The following is a 19520-nucleotide window of genomic DNA, read 5'->3' as shown; positions in this document are numbered from 1 at the left end:
TATTTATCTTTGTGTTTCTAGGTGTTTCAAAGGTAATCTTCTTGAGGTTCCTCTATTTTACCATCCAAGCACATAGCTGGCCCTTTTACTAAATTGAGGGTGGAAGGGGTGGGGGCGACTGGGGATATTTATCCATGTAGCTCCAAAGCCTAGGATGAAACTTGGCACATGATGGGAGCTAAATGATGTTGTGACCTGAAGGTCTAAACTGTCTTATTGGCATATACATTTTTTGTTAAACAGTTAGGGACCATGTCATGATATAGGTCATTTATTTTGTAGAACTTACACTTATATAGCCTTTGGTTACTATTCCTGACATTCTGTGAGTGTACAGACTTCTCATTAAGGTTTCCTTTGCACTTTCAGCATTCAAACTACCAAAGTGCTCTGGCAGTAGGCACTTAAATGAACCCTTAAGGTTATAGTATAATTCCTAGACTATGGTCCTCTTTCTACTAGGACTGAGGCTACTAAAATATCTTACACTGGTAGCAAGGTGATTTCTTTTACACTCGTTGGAATGAAATAGCATTTGGGAACTTATTAGCTAGAAGAGGGGATTCCAAATAATAGCTCTTTGTTGAGTTTCTCCATCAATTCATAGATAAGTCAATTGGCACCCATCATTTTAGACTCGTTGGAGGCCAATGTAGTTAAGTGAAATATAAAGGGTACTATAGGCAGTAAACAGAAGCCTTGTAACAATATAATGTGCAGTGGAAAAAAGGATTGGGAAATCTATAAAAGCTGCCGAAAAGAACAAAAAATATAATTAAAGGAGCAAAAAAGACGTATTGAACACAATCTCAGGGACTATTTCGGGCAACAGTAAATGTCTCCTCAAATATATCTTTAAAGGACAGAAAGCAAAGTAGAAAACTAGTCCCATGGAGAGAGGAAGAAAAATACCAAATAGAATTGTACGAATAGGCTAACAAGAGTTAGATTGCTTATGCTAATTTTTACCTTTCTTTAAAATAATTAGATGTTGTCAGATAGATCAGAGAATTTGAAATTCTTAGATGAGAATAGGATAGAGAAAAGCAAAAGGAACAAAATAAACAGAAGTGATATTTTAGGCAGGTATGGCTCAGAGTAGGGTAGATAAATTGGTATATAGAAGACAATTGAAATTTGCAGTTCACACGTCAAGTTTTGCCAAATAAGTACAGTTATTTTAGGTTCTATCAAAGTTAAATATTATTTAAGAAAATGTTTCCTACCTTACCTCCATTTGGTGAAAGCGTGTAGGCTACACATGACTTCCTCAAGAACAGAAAATAATACTTTCAGTAGAAAATATTTTTTGACAGTGAATTTCCATTACTTGGACCAAAGGTTTTCACCTAGTGAAACATGTAGAGATACCTAGGAAATTTTCCCAATAAACTTACCCCTACTGAGAACCATCACCATAGACATTTGATTAGTTTATAATGTTCTTTGGAAATACACTGAACATAATCACACTTACTTCCTAAAATCAACAACCTCTGTCTTGAATTATAAGTAAAGAATGATTGACAAATTAAAATAAAATATAAAATAAGAAAATTGTGTTATTAGAAGAAGTGACGTGCAAAGGTGACTTCCTGGATGCAGAGGCAGAATTCAGAACTTGTGTGTTAAGCCAGTCTCTGTCAGGGAACTCTTGTCATCATGTGTATTACATTAATTACTTATTGTGCTTTCCTCTGTGCTGAGTAATTCCAAAAACTTTTTTTTAATTTACTGTCTGAGAAGGCAAACCATGACTATTTAAAGAGAAAGTGTCAAGCTTGAGATCTTGAACACTGGTTCCAAGGCTGTAGATAAAACAGAACTTTACCTCAAAGATTATTTGATAAGCTGGGTGAAGGACAACATTCTTTTGGCTAACTCTGCCCATGGACACTCACATACAAACTCACATACACAAACACATATAAAATATGCCGGACAGTACTTTGTCCAACTTTCTTCAAAATATAAATTGAAATCCATGCATTGTACCTCCAATTAAAAACTAAACTTACTGTTGAGAGGAGTACCATAAACATATCAATTTTAATAGGGAATACTAAAATAGCTTTGGGTGTAAATATAAATTAATGTGTATGCACTACACATAAACAATACATAGGCACATGGTCTATTGATTTAAAGATAAACACTACATTGAAAAGCAGTCATTCCAGTGTCAAGGGACTTGTGTACTTTACAAGTAAAAGAGGCATCGTATTTCTAAAGAGAAGGTTACTATAGAAAAATAATGAGGTTTTACCATTTTAACTCTTGAAAAGCTGAGTGCTTGTAAAGCTAGAGGAACATAGAGACAGAGGTCTAGAAATCATGTATTGCCTTCCTGCTGTATACTGAGATTGGTGTCTGTGTGTGCGTGTGTGTGTGTGTGGTAAGACTGGAGGTGGGTGATAGGATAGAAAAGGATTAGACGCTATGGGATCCAGAGCTAAAAAAGTAAGGGAAGTAGTGAATTAGTATGTTTCTATCTTTAATGGCTGCACTTAACCCTTGCAGAGAGAACAGCACAATGATCTTCCTTACTTCAGCAATTTCAACTCATGGCCAGACTTGTTTCATTCATATCCCTATTCATTCCCCCTAACCTCTGATTATTTTGAAGCCAATGTCAGATATCATATTAGTCTATGCTTAAGTATTTCAGTGTATATCTTTAAAAAATGAAAATTCTTAAAAATATAACCATAATGCCATCATCAATCTTAAAAATTACACTGAATACAATAAAATATCAATTTATTTTCAAATTTTCTAAATTATTGCAGAGATGTTTTCCTTTATAGTTTTTTTTTTTTTTTGCGGTACGTGGGCCTCTCACTGTTGTGGCCTCTCCCGTTGCAGAGCACAGGCTCCGGACACGCAGGCTCAGCAGCCATGGCTCACAGGCCTAGCCGTTCTGTGGCATGTGGGACCTTCCCGGACCAGGGCACGAACCTGTGTCCCCTGCATCGGCAGGCAGACTCTAAACCACTGCACCACCAGGGAAGCCCTATAGTTTATTTTTAATAAAATCAAAATGTTCCCATTATTTTGTCCCATAGAGTTTTTTACAGAGTCTAGATTTTGCACCCCAAAGTGTGGTACTTCTCTCCCCCCTGAATTGTATGGAAATTAAGAATTAGACCCAAATTGTTTCAACAATAGAATTTAGAGTATTTTTGAAGAGTAGATGATGGCTGCTTCTGAGATAAGTTTCTCTAATTGTCCCTCTTTTTAACCAAGAATTTTATAGAAGCTGGTTCAGAGATTAGTATGGTGAAGTAGTCAAATTCAGAATGTCTTGTAGTCTAAAGGGAGAACCAGACATGTATATAACTAACTCTACTAAAAAGCAAAATGCAATATATTTTCAGAAGTTCCACAGTGCTTGCTCTTGTATCAGTATTAATAGAATGATAAAGTTTCAGTTTCTTTATGATCCTAAAGCTCAGGGAGGGGGCAGCCCCTGAGACAACTCCATCAAACACAAGAGCTCTATGGAACACAATTTGATATATAACTTTGAAGATTCCTTCTAGCTCTAAGCCTCAGAGTAATGAGGAGCTGTATGGTAAAATTCACAAAGTTTTTGCAAACTCATGAATTTCCCTTAAGCTATACTTGACAAAGCTAGGGAATATTAAGAGGGAAAAGACAGACACATAGCATTACAGCTAAACTGAAGTATTTCTGGATTGTCAATAACTCTACAAGTAGACTTAGGATAGACAATGTATCAACATGCTTCAGTTCCTCTTTCAAGCAAAACAAAATAAAACACCTGCCTGTGACAAGAGCCATACGTTTGAAGAAAACAGGAGAGTGACTCAGAATCTAGATAGTATGGTTTCATCAAATATACTGTTCATTTATTTAATACATTTATGTAGTGTACTTTTTCAACTAGTTGTACTTTATATTTTGTATTCTGCTATGATTCATGAATCTGTTTCTTTAGGCACAGACAGCGCACATTGTCCTGGAAGATGGAACTAAGATGAAAGGTTACTCCTTTGGCCATCCATCCTCTGTTGCTGGTGAAGTGGTTTTTAATACTGGCCTAGCAGGGTGAGTAATGCTTCTATTCCAAGGCTTTATTCTTCCTCTATATAGAGGAATAACTGGATGATCTTATTCATGGTGGGAAATTGAAGTCACCACATCATCATCATAATACCACACATTGTCCTGACGTTGCCCTGTGCTTGTACATAGCTTGTTCAAGCCAACCCTGAAAAGGGCCATAGACACAAGCTCCTCCCTGTGGCTGTAAATGGAAGAGAATACAGACACTGGTGTTCCCCTGCTAAAAAAGAACAAAATTAATTCTAGAAACTTAGGATACAAAGACACAAGTTATGTGAGATTACCAAGTGGCTTCTGTAAGGTGGGGGGTCAGTATCAATCTGATTTAAGGTGAAAATCGAACAGGGAAAAGGATGGGTAGCACTCTCTAGTGCCATTCCATTAGTGAAATTAAGAATCAACTTTGCACATCTAATATGAACTATTATAAAGAGCTAAGAAATTCCTTAGGTATTATAGTGCAAAATTATATAAAATACAATATATAATTTGCACTCTAATAAGAAAGGTAAAATAACAGATACATTTATTATCTTAAAGTAATACACAGGAGAGCGGGTTCATAGATCGGATATTTTCAAAATTTATCAACTGAGACTGAATTCAGTATTTAATTTCTGCTAATAGGTGTAGAGCAACAAAGGTAAGAGTTGCTACAGAAATCATGTAGCTGTTCTTATCTAGCCAACAAATGTTCATCTGGGAACCAGGTGGCTGAAGTTCCGGTCTCAGTTCTAATGGTAACTGATTATGTGATATTGAGAAAATCACTTAACCTTTCTGAATCTTAGTTTCCACATGTAAAGTGTGAGGGGATTGGATTAGATAGTAATTTATGGCTAGGAATTTAAAAAATTACATCTTAAAAAATTAGATGGTTTCAAAAGGTTTCCATTAGAGATTCAGTAGACTAAACTGTAAAATATTTGATGAATTCTTTAGGGAAATTCAGTTAGCCTTTTAAAGACAAGGAGGCATTGGGTTAACTGGTATTGAAGATATTGATTGACCAAACTTCCATTATATTATTAATGTGCATTATCCTCTAAACTCTTAGCTCTCTGTTTGAAATAAAGAATATTAGATGGTTTTTAAAATAGTTCCACTGGTGAGAACATTAAATTACAGTGTATGAAAACTGTTTGCAGAGTTTTGCTTCACCAGGCAATTATTTAAGCCTTTTGACAGCACTAATTACTAACTGTGTTAATATACCTGCCAACAAACAGCTGTTTAATATAGATCAGAATGATGGAGGGCACTCGAGTTTTCTTCTCTGTGGTAGATTATGGGTAATAAATCTTGTCACATCACAAAAGTCAAACAGGACCTGATGGATTAATTTTCTTCCAACACTGCAGTTCTCTAGGACAAGCTATATTTATTCATTTTCTGGAGAGAGCATTGTAGGCATATGTTAAAGGGAATGGCCAGTTCTTTCATGGGAAGAAAGAAGAAAAGAAGTAAAATTAAATTAATTAAAGACTTCTTTTGATGTAGAAAAATGCATTCATTAATAAGATTAGTCCACACATCCCATTTTCCATTGAGAAATGCTGCTTTTATTCATGTGTGGCTCACTCAGCAAGGGGTTGATAATTAAGGGAGTTATTTTGTTTTTCATCTTCAAGAAATGCATTTATATTATGTGTAAGCCTTGGTTAAAAAATTATTAGTTCCTGACAAGTGAGAGGGAATCTGAGAAATTAGCTGATGGAGGTGTGGGTAAATATCACAGCATCTTAGTCACTTTAGAGGTTGCTGAGCTGAGAGACTAAGTATTCTGTTGGCAAAGGGAGGTCTGGGAGAAGTTAGTCTGGATAAGGGTTGAAGAATTCGTGTTGACTACTGCTGGAGCTGAATTTTATTGCTTTCGAGGTTGTCAGTCTGTCCCCCCTCAGCACCTAAATTCACTTTCAGTAGTAATCCACAAGAAAGATTAGGTTTAACTGTCTCTGTGGGAAGTGAAAATGTTAAGAGGGTGGGAAAAAAATCTCATTGCAATGCATGGAATAGCTGTAGATAGATCCTGGTATTTATGGGAAGAATGTTTCTTATTATTAAGAATAGAAATTTTATATATAATTTTATTTATATGTAGAATAAAAACAAGAATACATGTATTCTTTTTTTTTTTTTTTTTTTTTTTTGTGGTACGCGGGCCCTCTCACTGTTGTGGCCTCTCCCATTGCGGAGCACAGGCTCCGGACGTGCAGGCTCAGTGGCCATGGCTCACGGGCCCAGCTGCTCCGCGGCATGTGGGATCTTCCCGGACTGGGGCACGAACCCGTGTCCCCTGCATCGGCAGGTGGACTCTCAACCACTGCGCCACCAGGGAGGCCCAAGAATACATGTATTCTTATTTTTTCCTCCCCACACTTTAAAATAAAGCTCTTCTGCATTTCTTCTTAATTCCACATCAGTACTTCAAAATAGTTACTTGGAATCTTTTAATTTAGAAGACAGAAATGCTTTGGGTCAATTTTTTTGGGATTGATTTTTTTCTATAATAAAATAATAACTATCAAACATGTACTATCAATGATAACTTGATAATAACTATCAAACATACACCTCTCTATATAACTAAAATATTAAAAAAATCAAGTTTATTAAGTATTTCTTTCATAGAAAATAAATCAGAGTTTTAAATGTTCAGTGAATTTTAATAAACATATATACCCAGGCGACCATCACTGACGTAATCAGCATGCTCTTTAGTATCCTCAAAGATATTTTTAAAAAACTTTTCAATTTTTGACAGTTAATATTTTGGTGAAACTGTCAGCCCTCAGTAGTAAATATCATTTTGGACCCACTCATGTCTGGTAGGCTAGGGGATTCTTGAGGATATCTGCAAACTTTAAATAGAGCAATATTTAAAAGCTTAAGACCCTGTGAAGAATTTTTCAAGGAATTAAAAAATTTAAGAAATTGAGGGAATGAAAATTAAATGAGAATATGCCATATTACTTAAGAGTCTTTTCATGTCAGTAATATCATGGGATAAATTTCCATATTCTATCATAAAATTTCCTTAGGTTCGGCAAAATCTAGAGACGAGCTTGTAGGATTTTATTCTCATGTTCTCTAATTTTCAAGGGTTCAATAATTAAGATCATGTATGTAGAATACATTTTTTTGTTGATAATTTCTTGGCATCTTTACCTAGGTACCCGGAAGCTCTTACTGACCCTGCTTACAAGGGACAGATTCTCACCATGGCCAACCCTATTGTTGGGAATGGTGGAGCCCCTGACACTACTGCACTGGATGAACTGGGACTTAGCAAATATTTGGAGTCCGATGGAATTAAGGTAGTACCAGTGATGACTATTTAAAAAGCATAGTTGATTTATTAAGAATCTAAGCTGGGCAAAATTTCGGCCTCAATCCTATAGTACAAATCATTAAATTTATATTCTCAATCTTACTCCTAGGTATATGAAAATAATCTTTAACATGACATTATTCTGAGTTTCATTTCTCAGGGCACTCTGGATTTATTTTTAATGCCGTGGATAAAACTGGCTTCATTTGGAAAAATGTTGTTATAAGTTCAGATAGCAACTATGCTGCAAGAATTCGAGTTGAATCACCTTTTAAATGGATTTTACGAATCAACTCTGTATCAGTTATTTACCTTTTAAATCTTATCCTCTTTGGGAGATGAGTAAAAGATAACGTGTATGCCAGCCGAAAAGTAAACACAATTAAAATTTCCTATTCAAGGCAAATTTGAATAATATCTTAGGGATGTGAACCATATAAACGATTCAAAAATTTACACTCTAAATTCACCACTCTATTTTTGAATGACTTGGACTGATCATTTAATTTAGTTTTATATCTCACCATTTCCCCTCAATATTTAGTTTCTTTTAAATGTAAATTTAAAAATTGTCTTATTCTCTATGTACATTAAGCAAATAATTATGAATTAGATTATCGATAAATGCCATTGTGGAAAAGTACAGGGTACTGAGAAGGGGGACCTAGTTTACTCTCAGGATTTGGAAAACCAAGTAAGACTGTTCCCCGCATGGTAATTAAGGTAACAATTATTATATTTTACGAGAAAACTTTTTAATCACATTTTTTTTCAAGTTTCAAAATTTTAGGTGTTGTATCAGTGAATATAATAAAGCTTGAAGAATGCAAACTGATTCTTAAGTCATAACAGAGGGGATAGACTGGGAATTTGGGATTCACATGTACACACTGCTATATTTAAAATATATAGATAACCAACAAGGACCTACTGTATAGCACAGGGAACTCTGCTCAATATTCTGTAATAACCTAAATGGGAAAAGAATTTGAAAAAGAATGGAAAAAAATAAATTTATTAATTAAAAAGAAGACAAGTCACAAGAGTTGGGTAGTATTTTGTGATCACATTTTTAAAATGACTGCCTGTCTTTCTAGGTTGCAGGTTTGCTGGTGCTGAATTATAGTGATGACTACCACCACTGGCTGGCTGCCAAGAGTCTAGGGCAATGGCTACAGGAAGAAAAGGTGAGAAATGTGATAGGTCATCCAGCATCACCTAAGGACGATTGGTGGGGCCCGTGGAAAGTTGGGAAGGTGTATGTAATTGAAAAGGGCCAAACAGATAAAGCAGATCAGGCAGTTTGGGACCCTTTTGTTTCAGAGCGCAATTCCTTCAGGCTGAACTGTTACTACTGTCCAGAACTGTCCAGAACTCATTCTTTATATAAACACTGAGGACCTTATATTTTCAGTTTATCCACTAGGTGGCACTCATACATGCTTGGTAGACAGACTTTCTCATTCTGGAAAGGGGTTAGAGAAAATTTTAGAATTTTCTACTCTCCGGAGCAACATAACCTCCCCCTTTTAACGAGGATCTAGAGATGTAACTTGTGTCATGGATTCTAGTACCAGCTCTACCATTAACGAGCTATGTGACCTTGCTCAGGTCATGTAATCATACCATACATTCTTAATTTTAATTCTTAATTAATATAAACCGATTGCCGTCAAGTCTCTTTGGGCTTAAACGTTATGACTATGACGTATAATTAGATATCACTTCATTTGAAGTAATAAATAAGTTACTAACCTTATAGCTTCCTTACTCTATTATTTTCTAATCAGATAAGGGGATTCTCCTGGTTTGAAAGTCAGACCTACTTAAAGTTAACAGACCTAATATACTAAGCTTTATTTCCAGTGTTACTGTAGCTGCTTTTTGTTAAGTTGCAACTGGGCCTGTAATTGACCGAATACTCTGAGAAACTCTGTCTCTCTGAGGAGCATCTGCCAACTGAGGCTAAACGTTTCCTCTTTCTAACAAAGCAAAAAATCTTGATCTTTGTTTCCTCATTCTTGCTAAATTTTTACAAGAGAGAAGAAGGCATATGTATTATCTCCTAGGTCTTTGCTAGTTTCTTCTCAATCATTATCTGAATTTACCTCCTTGTAATCATCATTCAGGAGACTCCTCCCTCTTCCCCTTAATGTTTCCTTTGTGTTACTTAGACACCTGATATTATAGCTGCTTTGTGTCAGAACTAATAGTTGAAGTATAAACTTAATCCATGTTTTGTTAGTTTGTTTTTAAAATGTGCTTTGAATCTTCTTCCATGATCATAGACACATAGAGTAGAAGAGTGTCTAAAATAATAACCAGTTTACCTCCTTCTATGTACAGGTAATGGGGAAACATCTTGCTCAAATATCACTCAGATAAATGATGGAAGAAAAGAAACTAAAACCTGTTTCCTCATTCTTAACTTGCTGCTCTTTCCCCTTTTATCCACGGGGAATACGTTCTAAGACCCCCAGTGGACGCCTGAAACCATGGATAGTACCAAACCCTATATCTACTAAGTCTTTTCCTATGTGTACATACCTATGATAAAGTCTAGTTTATAAATTAGGCACAGTAAGGGAATATCTGAATTGCCAGCGTCACTACTCTTGCACTGTGGAGCCATTATTAAGTAAGGTAAGTGTTACTTGAACATAGAACTGCCATACCGCAACAGTTGACCTGACAATCCAGGTGGCTATTAAATGACTAATGGGTGGGCACCGCTGGACAAAGGGGTGGTTCAGCTTCTGGGTGGGACAGAGCCGGATGGTGGGAGATTTCATCACACTATTCAGAGTGGTGTACAATTTAAAACTTATGAATTGTTTATTTCTGAAATTTTCCATTTAATATTTTCAGACTATGGTTGATCACAGGTAACTGAAACCACTAGAAGCAAAACTGGGGAGAAGGGGGAACGTACTGTACTACATCTATCTCTATCCAACCTAGTCAGAGAAACTAAAACAAATGGTGTGCCTGATTTACTAATAGATTGGGCAAAATTTTAATACAGCATGACTACCTAACAAGCACCTTCAGGAAAACCTTCAGGATTGCCTACCATGTGCCAGGAACATGTGGTTCACAACATGGATTTGCCTATTAATTACATATCTTTGCTTATGAAGTTCACAAATTCCATTTTTTAAAAATATATATGTATCTATAAAATTATATTACTTATTTAACATCCTGGATTAAAAGCAAAAGAGCTGTAGCAGAAGACTGATGTTCAGAATTTCTCACTTTTCACTCTGAGGAAGGGTCTGGATATTAAGAGTCCTGTGCCCAACTGAACAGCAATTTACCTTGTTCTTGTGACACAGACACCCTGGATCAGAGAAAAGGAGTAGGGAAATTATTTACTGCTCAAGAAGATGATGTTAAGTTTGTAACTTGAAAACACTCTGCTGGACCAAATTTCCTCCAATTTTACTGTCACTACAATTATTTTCCTTACAGGTCCCTGCAATTTATGGAGTGGATACAAGAATGCTGACTAAAATAATTCGAGATAAGGTATGATAATCATATTTAGCCAAATCTATGTTTACATATATATATGTTTTTTTCCCTTTGCCCAAGGAACCCATTGGTGTGTAAAAGAACAGATCTGGTCAATTTCTATCATTTGGGTCTCTGCCATCCTGTTTTACTGTTTTTGATGTAATTTTCAAGACTGAATACTTGATTGGGATATTTGTTACTGAATGGTTTTGAGATTAATTCACTCAGCAGTAGTTTATTGAGTTGCCCACTCTATGTTCACTATTCCAAGTGACAAGTTAAAGCCGTTGTAATTCAGCTCATGTGATAGGGCTAGTAAACAAGTGGAGAAGGTAACTAGGTGCATAAGAATTTTGCCTAAATTGAATACCTACCTGCTGAAAAAGGAAAACCAGGAAGTGTACAGCACTGGGGCCATTATTTGTTTAGTCCTCTTGGAGGAGTTTTTGAACTTAGTGAGTTATAGTTCGTGGGTATATTAAATGAACCCTGCATGTATTACCTCAGTTATATAGTCTTTCTTGAAATTGTTCCAATGACCAAGATGAAGGTAAGTTTATCTTTTGCTTTCATATCTGCTAGCTGAGATATTTGACCCTTCTTCTGAGAATATCTCAGCCCCATCTACTTCCTTCTTCTTGTTATAAGAGGTGGACACTTGTTTTTTTCTTACATGAAACCTTCATATCCCAGAACAGAAAGAAACTTTATCTCATGAATGTTAACTAAATTCCCTTAATGCCACCAAAGTTTACTCATTAAATTATATATTTTTTCTTAAAAAAGAAAAGATATAATTTCAAAGTGAAAAGGATTCTTCAAGAAAATCTGTTGTAGATTGTTGGCATATGTATAGACACAGGATCTCTGTAAACAGAAAGAACAGCTTTGAAAGTAAAAACATGGCCACATACCCATGACCAGAAGAAAGACACTGAGAATTTATGCAATCCTTCTACTCTATCTCTGATTTTATTCCCTCCTCCACGATATTCCTGAGAATAGATGTTAGTGAGATTATATATCCCAGGTAGATTTTTGTGTTTTCGTAGCCCAATGATGTTGTGGGAGCAGTAAACAATGATGAGGATACCAGAATGGGAAGGGAATAAAATTGGGAAATTCAATTCAAGCTGTAGATTTGGCAGGTTGAATAGAAGATAATCAGTCCTAGTATTTGGGAAAACACTTTACAAGACCATATCATGTTCTTCATGTGCTAGGTTAGTTTAAGGTGAACCCTGCTTTTATCAGAGGCAGTTAGGTTTTCAAAGTTCGGCTGAATAGATTAGCACAGACAAAATAGTGGTATTGCCTGTTATATTTGATTATGAGTGATATGGGCTCATATTAAAAACATACGTTGAGGGGGAGACCTTCAAGATGGCAGAGGAGTAAGACGTGGAGATCACCTTCCTCCCCACAAGTACATCAGAAATACATCTACATGTGGAACAACTCCTACAGAACACCTACTGAACGCTGGCAGAAGACCTCAGACCTCCCAAAAGGCAAGAAAGTCCCCACGTACCTGGGTAGGGCAAAAGAAAAAAGAAAAAAACAGAGACAAAAGAATAGGGACGGGACCAACCCCTCTGGGAGGGAGCTGTGAAGGAGGAAAGGTTTCCACGCACTACGAAGCCCCTTCGTGGGCAGAGACTGCAGGTGGCAGAGTGGGGAAGCTTTGGGGCCATGGAGGAGAGCGCAGCAACAGGGCTGCAGAGGGCAAAGTGGAGAGATTCCCACACAGAGGATCGGTGCCGACAAACACTCACCAGCCCGAGAAGCTTGTCTGCTCATCCACCGGGGCAGGCGGGGGCTGGGAGCCGAGGCTCGGGCTTCGGAGGTCAAATCCCAGGGAGAGGACTGGGGTTGTCTGCGTGAACACAGCTTGAAGGGGGCTAGTACACCACAGCTAAGTGGGAGAGAGGCCGGGAAAAAGTCTGGACCTGCCTAAGAGGCAAGAGACCATTGTTTCGGGGTGCGCAAGGAGAGCGGATTCAGAGCACCACCTAAATGAGTTCCAGAGACGGACACGAGCCGCGGTTATCAGAGCAGACACCAGAAACGGGCATGAAACGCTAAGGCTGCTGCTGCAGCCACCAAGAGCCCTGTGTGCGAGCACAGGTCACTCTCCACACCTCACCTCCCGGGAGCCTGTGCAGTCTGCCAGTGCCAGGTTGCCATGATCCAGGGACAACTTCCCCAGGAGAACACACAGCGCACCTCAGGCTGTTGCAAGGACATGTTGTCCTCTGCCGCCACAGGCTCGCCTGACATGCCATACCCCTCCCTCCCCCTGGCCTGAGTGAACCAGAGCCCCCTAATCACCTGCTCCTTTAACCCTGTCCTGTCTGAGCGAAGAAAAGATGCCCTCAGGCGACCTACACGCAGAGACGGGGCCAATCTAAAGCTGAACCCCAGGAGCTGTGCGAACAGAGAAAGGAAAATCCCTCCGAGCAGTCTCAGAAGCAGTGGATTAAATCTCCACAATCAACTAGATGTACCCTGCATCTCTGGAATAACTGAATAGACAATGAATCATACCAAAATTGAGGGAGTGGACTTTGAGAGTAACTATATATATATATATATATATATATATATATATATTTTTTTTTTTTTTTTTTTTTTTTTCCTTTTTCTCTTTTTGTGAGTGGCCGTGTGGCTGACAGGGTCTTAGTGCTCTGGCCAGGTGTCAGGGCTGTGCCTCTGAGGTGGGAGAGCCAAGTTCAGGACATTGGTTCACCAGAGAACTCCCAGCTCCACCTAATATCAAATGGCGAAAGCTCACCCAGATATCTCCACCTCAATGCTAAGACCCAACTCCACTCAATGACCAGCAAGCTACAGTGCTGCACACCCTATGCCAAACGAATAACAAGACAGGAACACAACCACACCCATTAGCAGAGAGGCTGCCTAAAATCATCATAAGGTCACAGACACCCCAAAACACATTACCGGACGCGGTCCTGCCCAACAGAAAGACAAGATACAGCCTCATCCACCAGAACACAGGCACTAGTCCCCTCCACCAGGAAGCCTACACAACCCACTGAACCAACCTTAGCCACTGGGGACAGACACCAAAAACAACAGAAACTACAAGCCTGAAGCCTGCGAAAAGGAGACACTGAAAACAGTAAGTTAAGCAAAATGAGAAGACAGAGAAACACACAGCATATGAAGGAGCAAGGTAAAAACCCACCAGACCAAACAAATGAAGAGAAAATAGGCAGTCTACCTGAAAAAGAATTCAGTAATGATAGTAAAGATGATCCAAAATCTTGGAAATAGAATGGAGAAAATACAAGAAACTTTTAACAAGGACATATGAGAACTAAAGAGCCAACAAACATGATGAACAGCACAATAAATGAAATTAAAACTTCTCTAGAAGGAATCAATAGCAGAATAACTGAGGCAGAAGAATGGATAAGTGACCTGGAAGATAAAAGAGTGGAAATAACTACTGCAGAGCACAATAAAGAAAAAAGAAGGAAAAGAATTAAGGCCACTCTCAGAGACCTCTGGGACAATATTAAATGCACCAACATTCGAATTATAGGGGTCCCAGAAGAAGAAGAGAAAAAGAAATGGACTGAGAAAATATTTGAAGAGATTATAGTTGAAAACTTCCCTAATGTGGGAAAGGAAATAGTTAATCAAGTCCAGGAAATGCAGAGAGTCCCATACAGGATAAATCCAAGGAGAAACAAGCCAAGATACATATTAATCAAACTATCGAAAATTAAATACAAAGAAAAAATATTAAGATCAGCAAGCGAAAAACAACAAATAACATAAAAGGGAATCCCCATAAGGTTAACAGCTGATCTTTCAGCAGAAACTCTGCAAGCCAGAAGGGAGTGGCAGGACATATTTAAAGTGATGAAAGGGAAAAACCTACAACCCAGATTACTCTACCCAGCAAGGATCTCATTCAGATTTGACAGAGAAATAAAAACCTTTATAGACATGCAAAAGCTACGAGAATTCAGCACCACCAAACCAGCTTTACAACAAACGCTAAAGGAAATTCTCTAGACAGGAAACACAAGAGAAGGAAAAGACCTACAATTACAAACCCAAAACAATTAAGAAAATGGTAGTAGGAACATACACATCGATAATTACCTTAAATGTAAATGGATTAAATGCTCCAACCAAAAGACATAGACTGGCTGAATGGATACAAAACAACACCCGCATATATGCTGTCTATAACAGACCCACTTCACACCAGGGACACAAAGAACTGAAAGTGAAGAGATGTAAAAAGATATTCCATGGAAATGGAAATCAAAAGAAAGCTGGAGTAGCAATTCTCATATCAGACAAAATAGAGTTTAAAATAAATACTATTACAAGAGACAAAGAAGGACACTACATAATGATCAAGGGATCAATCCAAAAAGAAGATATAACAATTGTAAGTATTTATGCACCCAACATAGGAGCACGTCAATACATAAGGCAAATACTAACAGCCAAAAGAGGGGAAATCGACAGTAACACAATCGTAGTAGGGGACTTTAAGACCGCACTTTCAGGGCTTCCCTGGTGGCACAGTGGTTGAGTCCACCTGCCGATGCCAGGGACATGGATTCGTGCCCTGCTCTGGGAAGATCCCACATGCTGCAGAGCGGCTGGGCCCGTGAGCCATGGCCGCGGAGCCTGCACGTCCGGAGCCTGTGCTCCGCAACGGGAGAGGCCACAACAGTGAAAGGCTGGCGTACCGCAAAAAAAAAAAAAAAAAAAAAAAAAAAGAACACACTTTCAACAATGGACAGAAGATCCAAAATTTTAAAAAAGAAGGAAACACAAGCTTTAAATGATACATTAAACAAGATGGACTTAATTGATATTTATAGGACATTCCATCCAAAAACAACAGAATACACTTTCTTCTCAAATGCTCATGGAATATTCTCCAGGATAGATCATATCTTGGGTCACAAATCAAGCCTTAGTAAGTTTTAGGAAATTGAAATCATACCAAGTATCTTTTCTGACCACACCTCTATGAGACTAGATATCAGTTACAGGAAAAAATCTGTAAAAAATACAAACACATGGAGGCTAAACAATACACTACTTAATAACCAAGAGATCACTGAAGAAATCAAAGAGGAAATTAAAAAATACCTAAAAACAAATGAGGATGAAAACATGATGACCCAAAACCTATGGGATGCAGCAAAAGCAGTTCTAAGAGGGAAGTTTATAGCAATAAATTCCTACCTCAAGAAGCAAGAAATATCTTAAATAAACAACCAAACCTTGCATCTAAAGCAATTAGAAAAAGAACAAAAAAACTACCAAAGTTAGCAGAATGAAAAAAATAAAAAAGATCAGATCAGAAATAAATGAAAAATAAATGAAGCAAACAACAGCAAAGATCAATAAAACTAAAGCTGGTTCTTTGAGAAGACAAACAAAATTGATAAACCATTAGCCAGACTCATCAAGAAAAAAAGGGAGAAGACTCAAATCAATAGAATTAGAAATGAGAAAGGAGAAGTAACAACTGACACTGCAGAAATACAAAGGGTCATGAAAGATTACTACAAGCAACTATATGCCAATAAAATGGACAACATGGAAGGAATGGACCAATTCTTAGAAATGCACAACCTTCCAAGACTGAACCAGGAAGAAATAGGAAATATAAATAGGCCTATCACAAGCATTGAAATTGAGACTGTGATTTAAAATCTTCCAACAAACAAAAACCTAGGACCAGATGGCTTCACAGGCAAATTCTATCAAATATTTAGAGAAGAGCTAACACCTATCCTTCTCAAACTCTTCCAAAATATAGCATAGTGAGGAGCAGTCCCCAAATCATTCTACGAGGCCACCATCACCCTGATACCAAAACCAGACAAAAATGTCACAAAGAAAGAAAACTACAGGCCAATATCACTGATGAACATAGATGCAAAAATCCTCAACAAAATACTAGGAAACAGAATCTAACAGCACATTAAAAGGATCATACACCATGAGGAGGTGGGGTTCAGCCCAGGAATGCGAGGTTTCTTCAATATACACAAATCAATCAATGTGATACACCATATTCACAAATTCAAGGAGAAAAACCATATGATCATCTCAATAGATGCAGAAAAAGTTTTTGACAAGATTCAACACCCATTAAATGTAAAAAACCTCCAGACAATAGGCATAGGGGAAACTTACCTCAACCTAATAAAGGCCATATATGACAAACCCAAAGCCAACATCGTTCTCAATGGTGAAAAACTGAAAGCATTTCCACTAAGATCAGGAATAAGACAAGGTTGCCACTGTCACCACTATTATTCAAAATAGCTTTGGAAATTTTAGCCACAGCAATCAGAGAAGAAAAACAAATAAAAGGAATCCAAATCAGAAAAGAAGAAGTAAAGCTGTCACTGTTTGCAGATGACATGACACTATACATAGAGAATCCTAAAGACTCTACCAGAAAACTACTAGAGCTAATTAATGAATTTGGTAAAGTAGAAGGATAAAAAATTAATGCACAGAAACCTCTTGCATTCCTATACACTAATGATGAAAAATCTGAAAGAGAAATTAAGGAAACACTCCCATTTACCATTGCAAGAAGAAGAATAAAATACCTAGGAATAAATCTACCTAAGGAGACAAAAGACCTGTATGCAGAAAACTATAAGACACTGATAAAAGAAATTAAAGATGATACAAACAGATGGAGAGATATACCCTGTTCTTGGATTGGAGGAATCAACATTGTGAAAATGACTATACTACACAAAGCAATCTACAGATTCAGTGCAATTCCTATCAAATTATAAATGGCATTTTTCACAGAATTAGAACAAAAAATTTCACAATTTGTACTGAAACACAAAGGACCCCAAAAAGCCAAAGCAATCTTCAGAAAGAAAAACGGACCTGGAGGAATCAGGCTCTCTGACTTCACACTACACTACAAAGCTACAGTAATCAAGACAGTATGGTACTGGCACAAAAACAGAAAGAGATGAATGGAACAGGATAGGAAGCCCAGAGATAAACCCATGCACATATGGTCCCCTTATTTTTGATAAAGGAGGCAAGATTATAGAATGGAGAAAAGACAGCCTTTTCAATAAGTGGTGCTGGGAAAACTGGACAGCTACATGTAAAAGAATGAAATTAGAACAGTCCCTAACACCATACACAAAAATAAACTCAAAATAGATTAAAGACCTAAATGTAAGGCCAGACACTGTAAACTCTTCGAGGAAAACATAGGCAGAACACTCTATGACATAAATCACAGCAGGATCCTTTTTGACCCACCTTCTAGAGAAATGGAAATAAAAACAAAAATAAACAAATGGGACCGAATGAAACTTAAAAGCTCTGTACAGCCAAGGAAACCATAAAAAAGACAAAAAGACAACCCTCAGAATGGGAGAAAATATTTGCAAATGAAGCAACTGACAAAGGATTAATCTCCAAAATTTACAAGCAGCTCATGCAGCTCAATATTAAAAAAAACAAACAACCCAATCCCCAAATTGGCACAAGAACTGAATAGACATTCCTCTAAAGAATATATACAGATTGCCAACAAATACATGAAAGAATGCTCAACGTCAGTAAACATTAGAGAAATGCAAATCAAAACTACAATGAAGTATCACCTCACACCAGTCAGAATGCCCATCGTCAAAAAATCTACAAACAATATATACTGGAGAGGGTGTGGAGAAAAGGGAACCCTCTTGCACTCTTGGTGGGAATGTAAATTGATACAGCCACTATGGAGAACAGTATGGAGGTTCCTTAAAAAACTACAAATAGAACTACCATACGACCCAACAATCCCACTACTGGGCATATACCCTGAGAAAACCATAATTCAAAAAGAATCAGGTACCACAATGTTCATTGCAGCTCTATTTACAATAGCCAGGACATGGAAACAACCTAAGTATCCATCGACAGATGAATGGATAAAGAAGATGTGGCACAGAAGTCTCTTAGATAACCTCATCCACCAGAGGGCAGACAACAGAAAGAAGAAGAACTACAATCCTGCAGCCTATGGCACCAAAACTACATTCCTAGAAAGACAGACAAGATTAAAAAGCAGAGGGCTATGTACCAGGTGAAGGAACAAGATGAAACCTCAGAAAAGCAACTAAATGAAGTGTAGATAGGAAACCTTCTAGAAAATGAATTCAGAACAATGATAGTGAAGATGATCCAGGACCTTGGAAAAAGAATGAAAGCAAAGATCAAGAAGATGCAAGAAATGTTTAACAAAGACCTAGAAGAATTAAAGAACAAACAAACAGAAATGAACCATACAATACCTGAAATGAAAAATACACTAGAAGGAATCAATAGCAGAATAACCAAAGCAGAAGAACAGATAAGGGACCTTGAAGACAGACTGGTGGAATTCACTGCTGTGGAATAGAAAAAAGAAAAAATAATGAAAAGAAATGAAGATAGCTTAAGAGACCTCTGGGACAACATTAAATGCAAAAACATTCGCATTATAAGGGTCCCAGAAGGAGAAGAGAGAGAGAAAGGACCCGAGAAAATATTTGAA

At 37.4% G+C, this 19520-nt stretch overlaps 1 protein-coding gene across 2 annotated transcripts in view; it reads left to right on the top strand.

Moving 5' to 3' along the window:
* Window positions 1-19520, top strand: part of CPS1 (carbamoyl-phosphate synthase 1) — a 144656-nt gene that overhangs the window by 15345 nt on the left and 109791 nt on the right. For both annotated transcript variants that reach the window (XR_003793943.1, XM_029225263.1), the window contains exons 2-5: window positions 3962-4071; window positions 7262-7406; window positions 8518-8607; window positions 10895-10951. Coding sequence is in view for 1 of the 2 variants with exons in the window: in XM_029225263.1 (XP_029081096.1) it covers window positions 3962-4071; window positions 7262-7406; window positions 8518-8607; window positions 10895-10951 (402 nt within the window). In the remaining variant the exon portion in view is untranslated. The remainder of the gene's footprint in view (window positions 1-3961; window positions 4072-7261; window positions 7407-8517; window positions 8608-10894; window positions 10952-19520) is intronic.

This window comes from Monodon monoceros, unplaced genomic scaffold, assembly GCF_005190385.1.
Source record: "Monodon monoceros isolate NGI ecotype Baffin Bay Population unplaced genomic scaffold, NGI_Narwhal_1 Super_Scaffold_16, whole genome shotgun sequence".
Taxonomy (NCBI): domain Eukaryota; kingdom Metazoa; phylum Chordata; class Mammalia; order Artiodactyla; family Monodontidae; genus Monodon; species Monodon monoceros.
The sequence above is the reverse complement of the archived record's forward strand: the minus strand, read 5'-3'. Positions and strand labels throughout refer to the sequence as shown.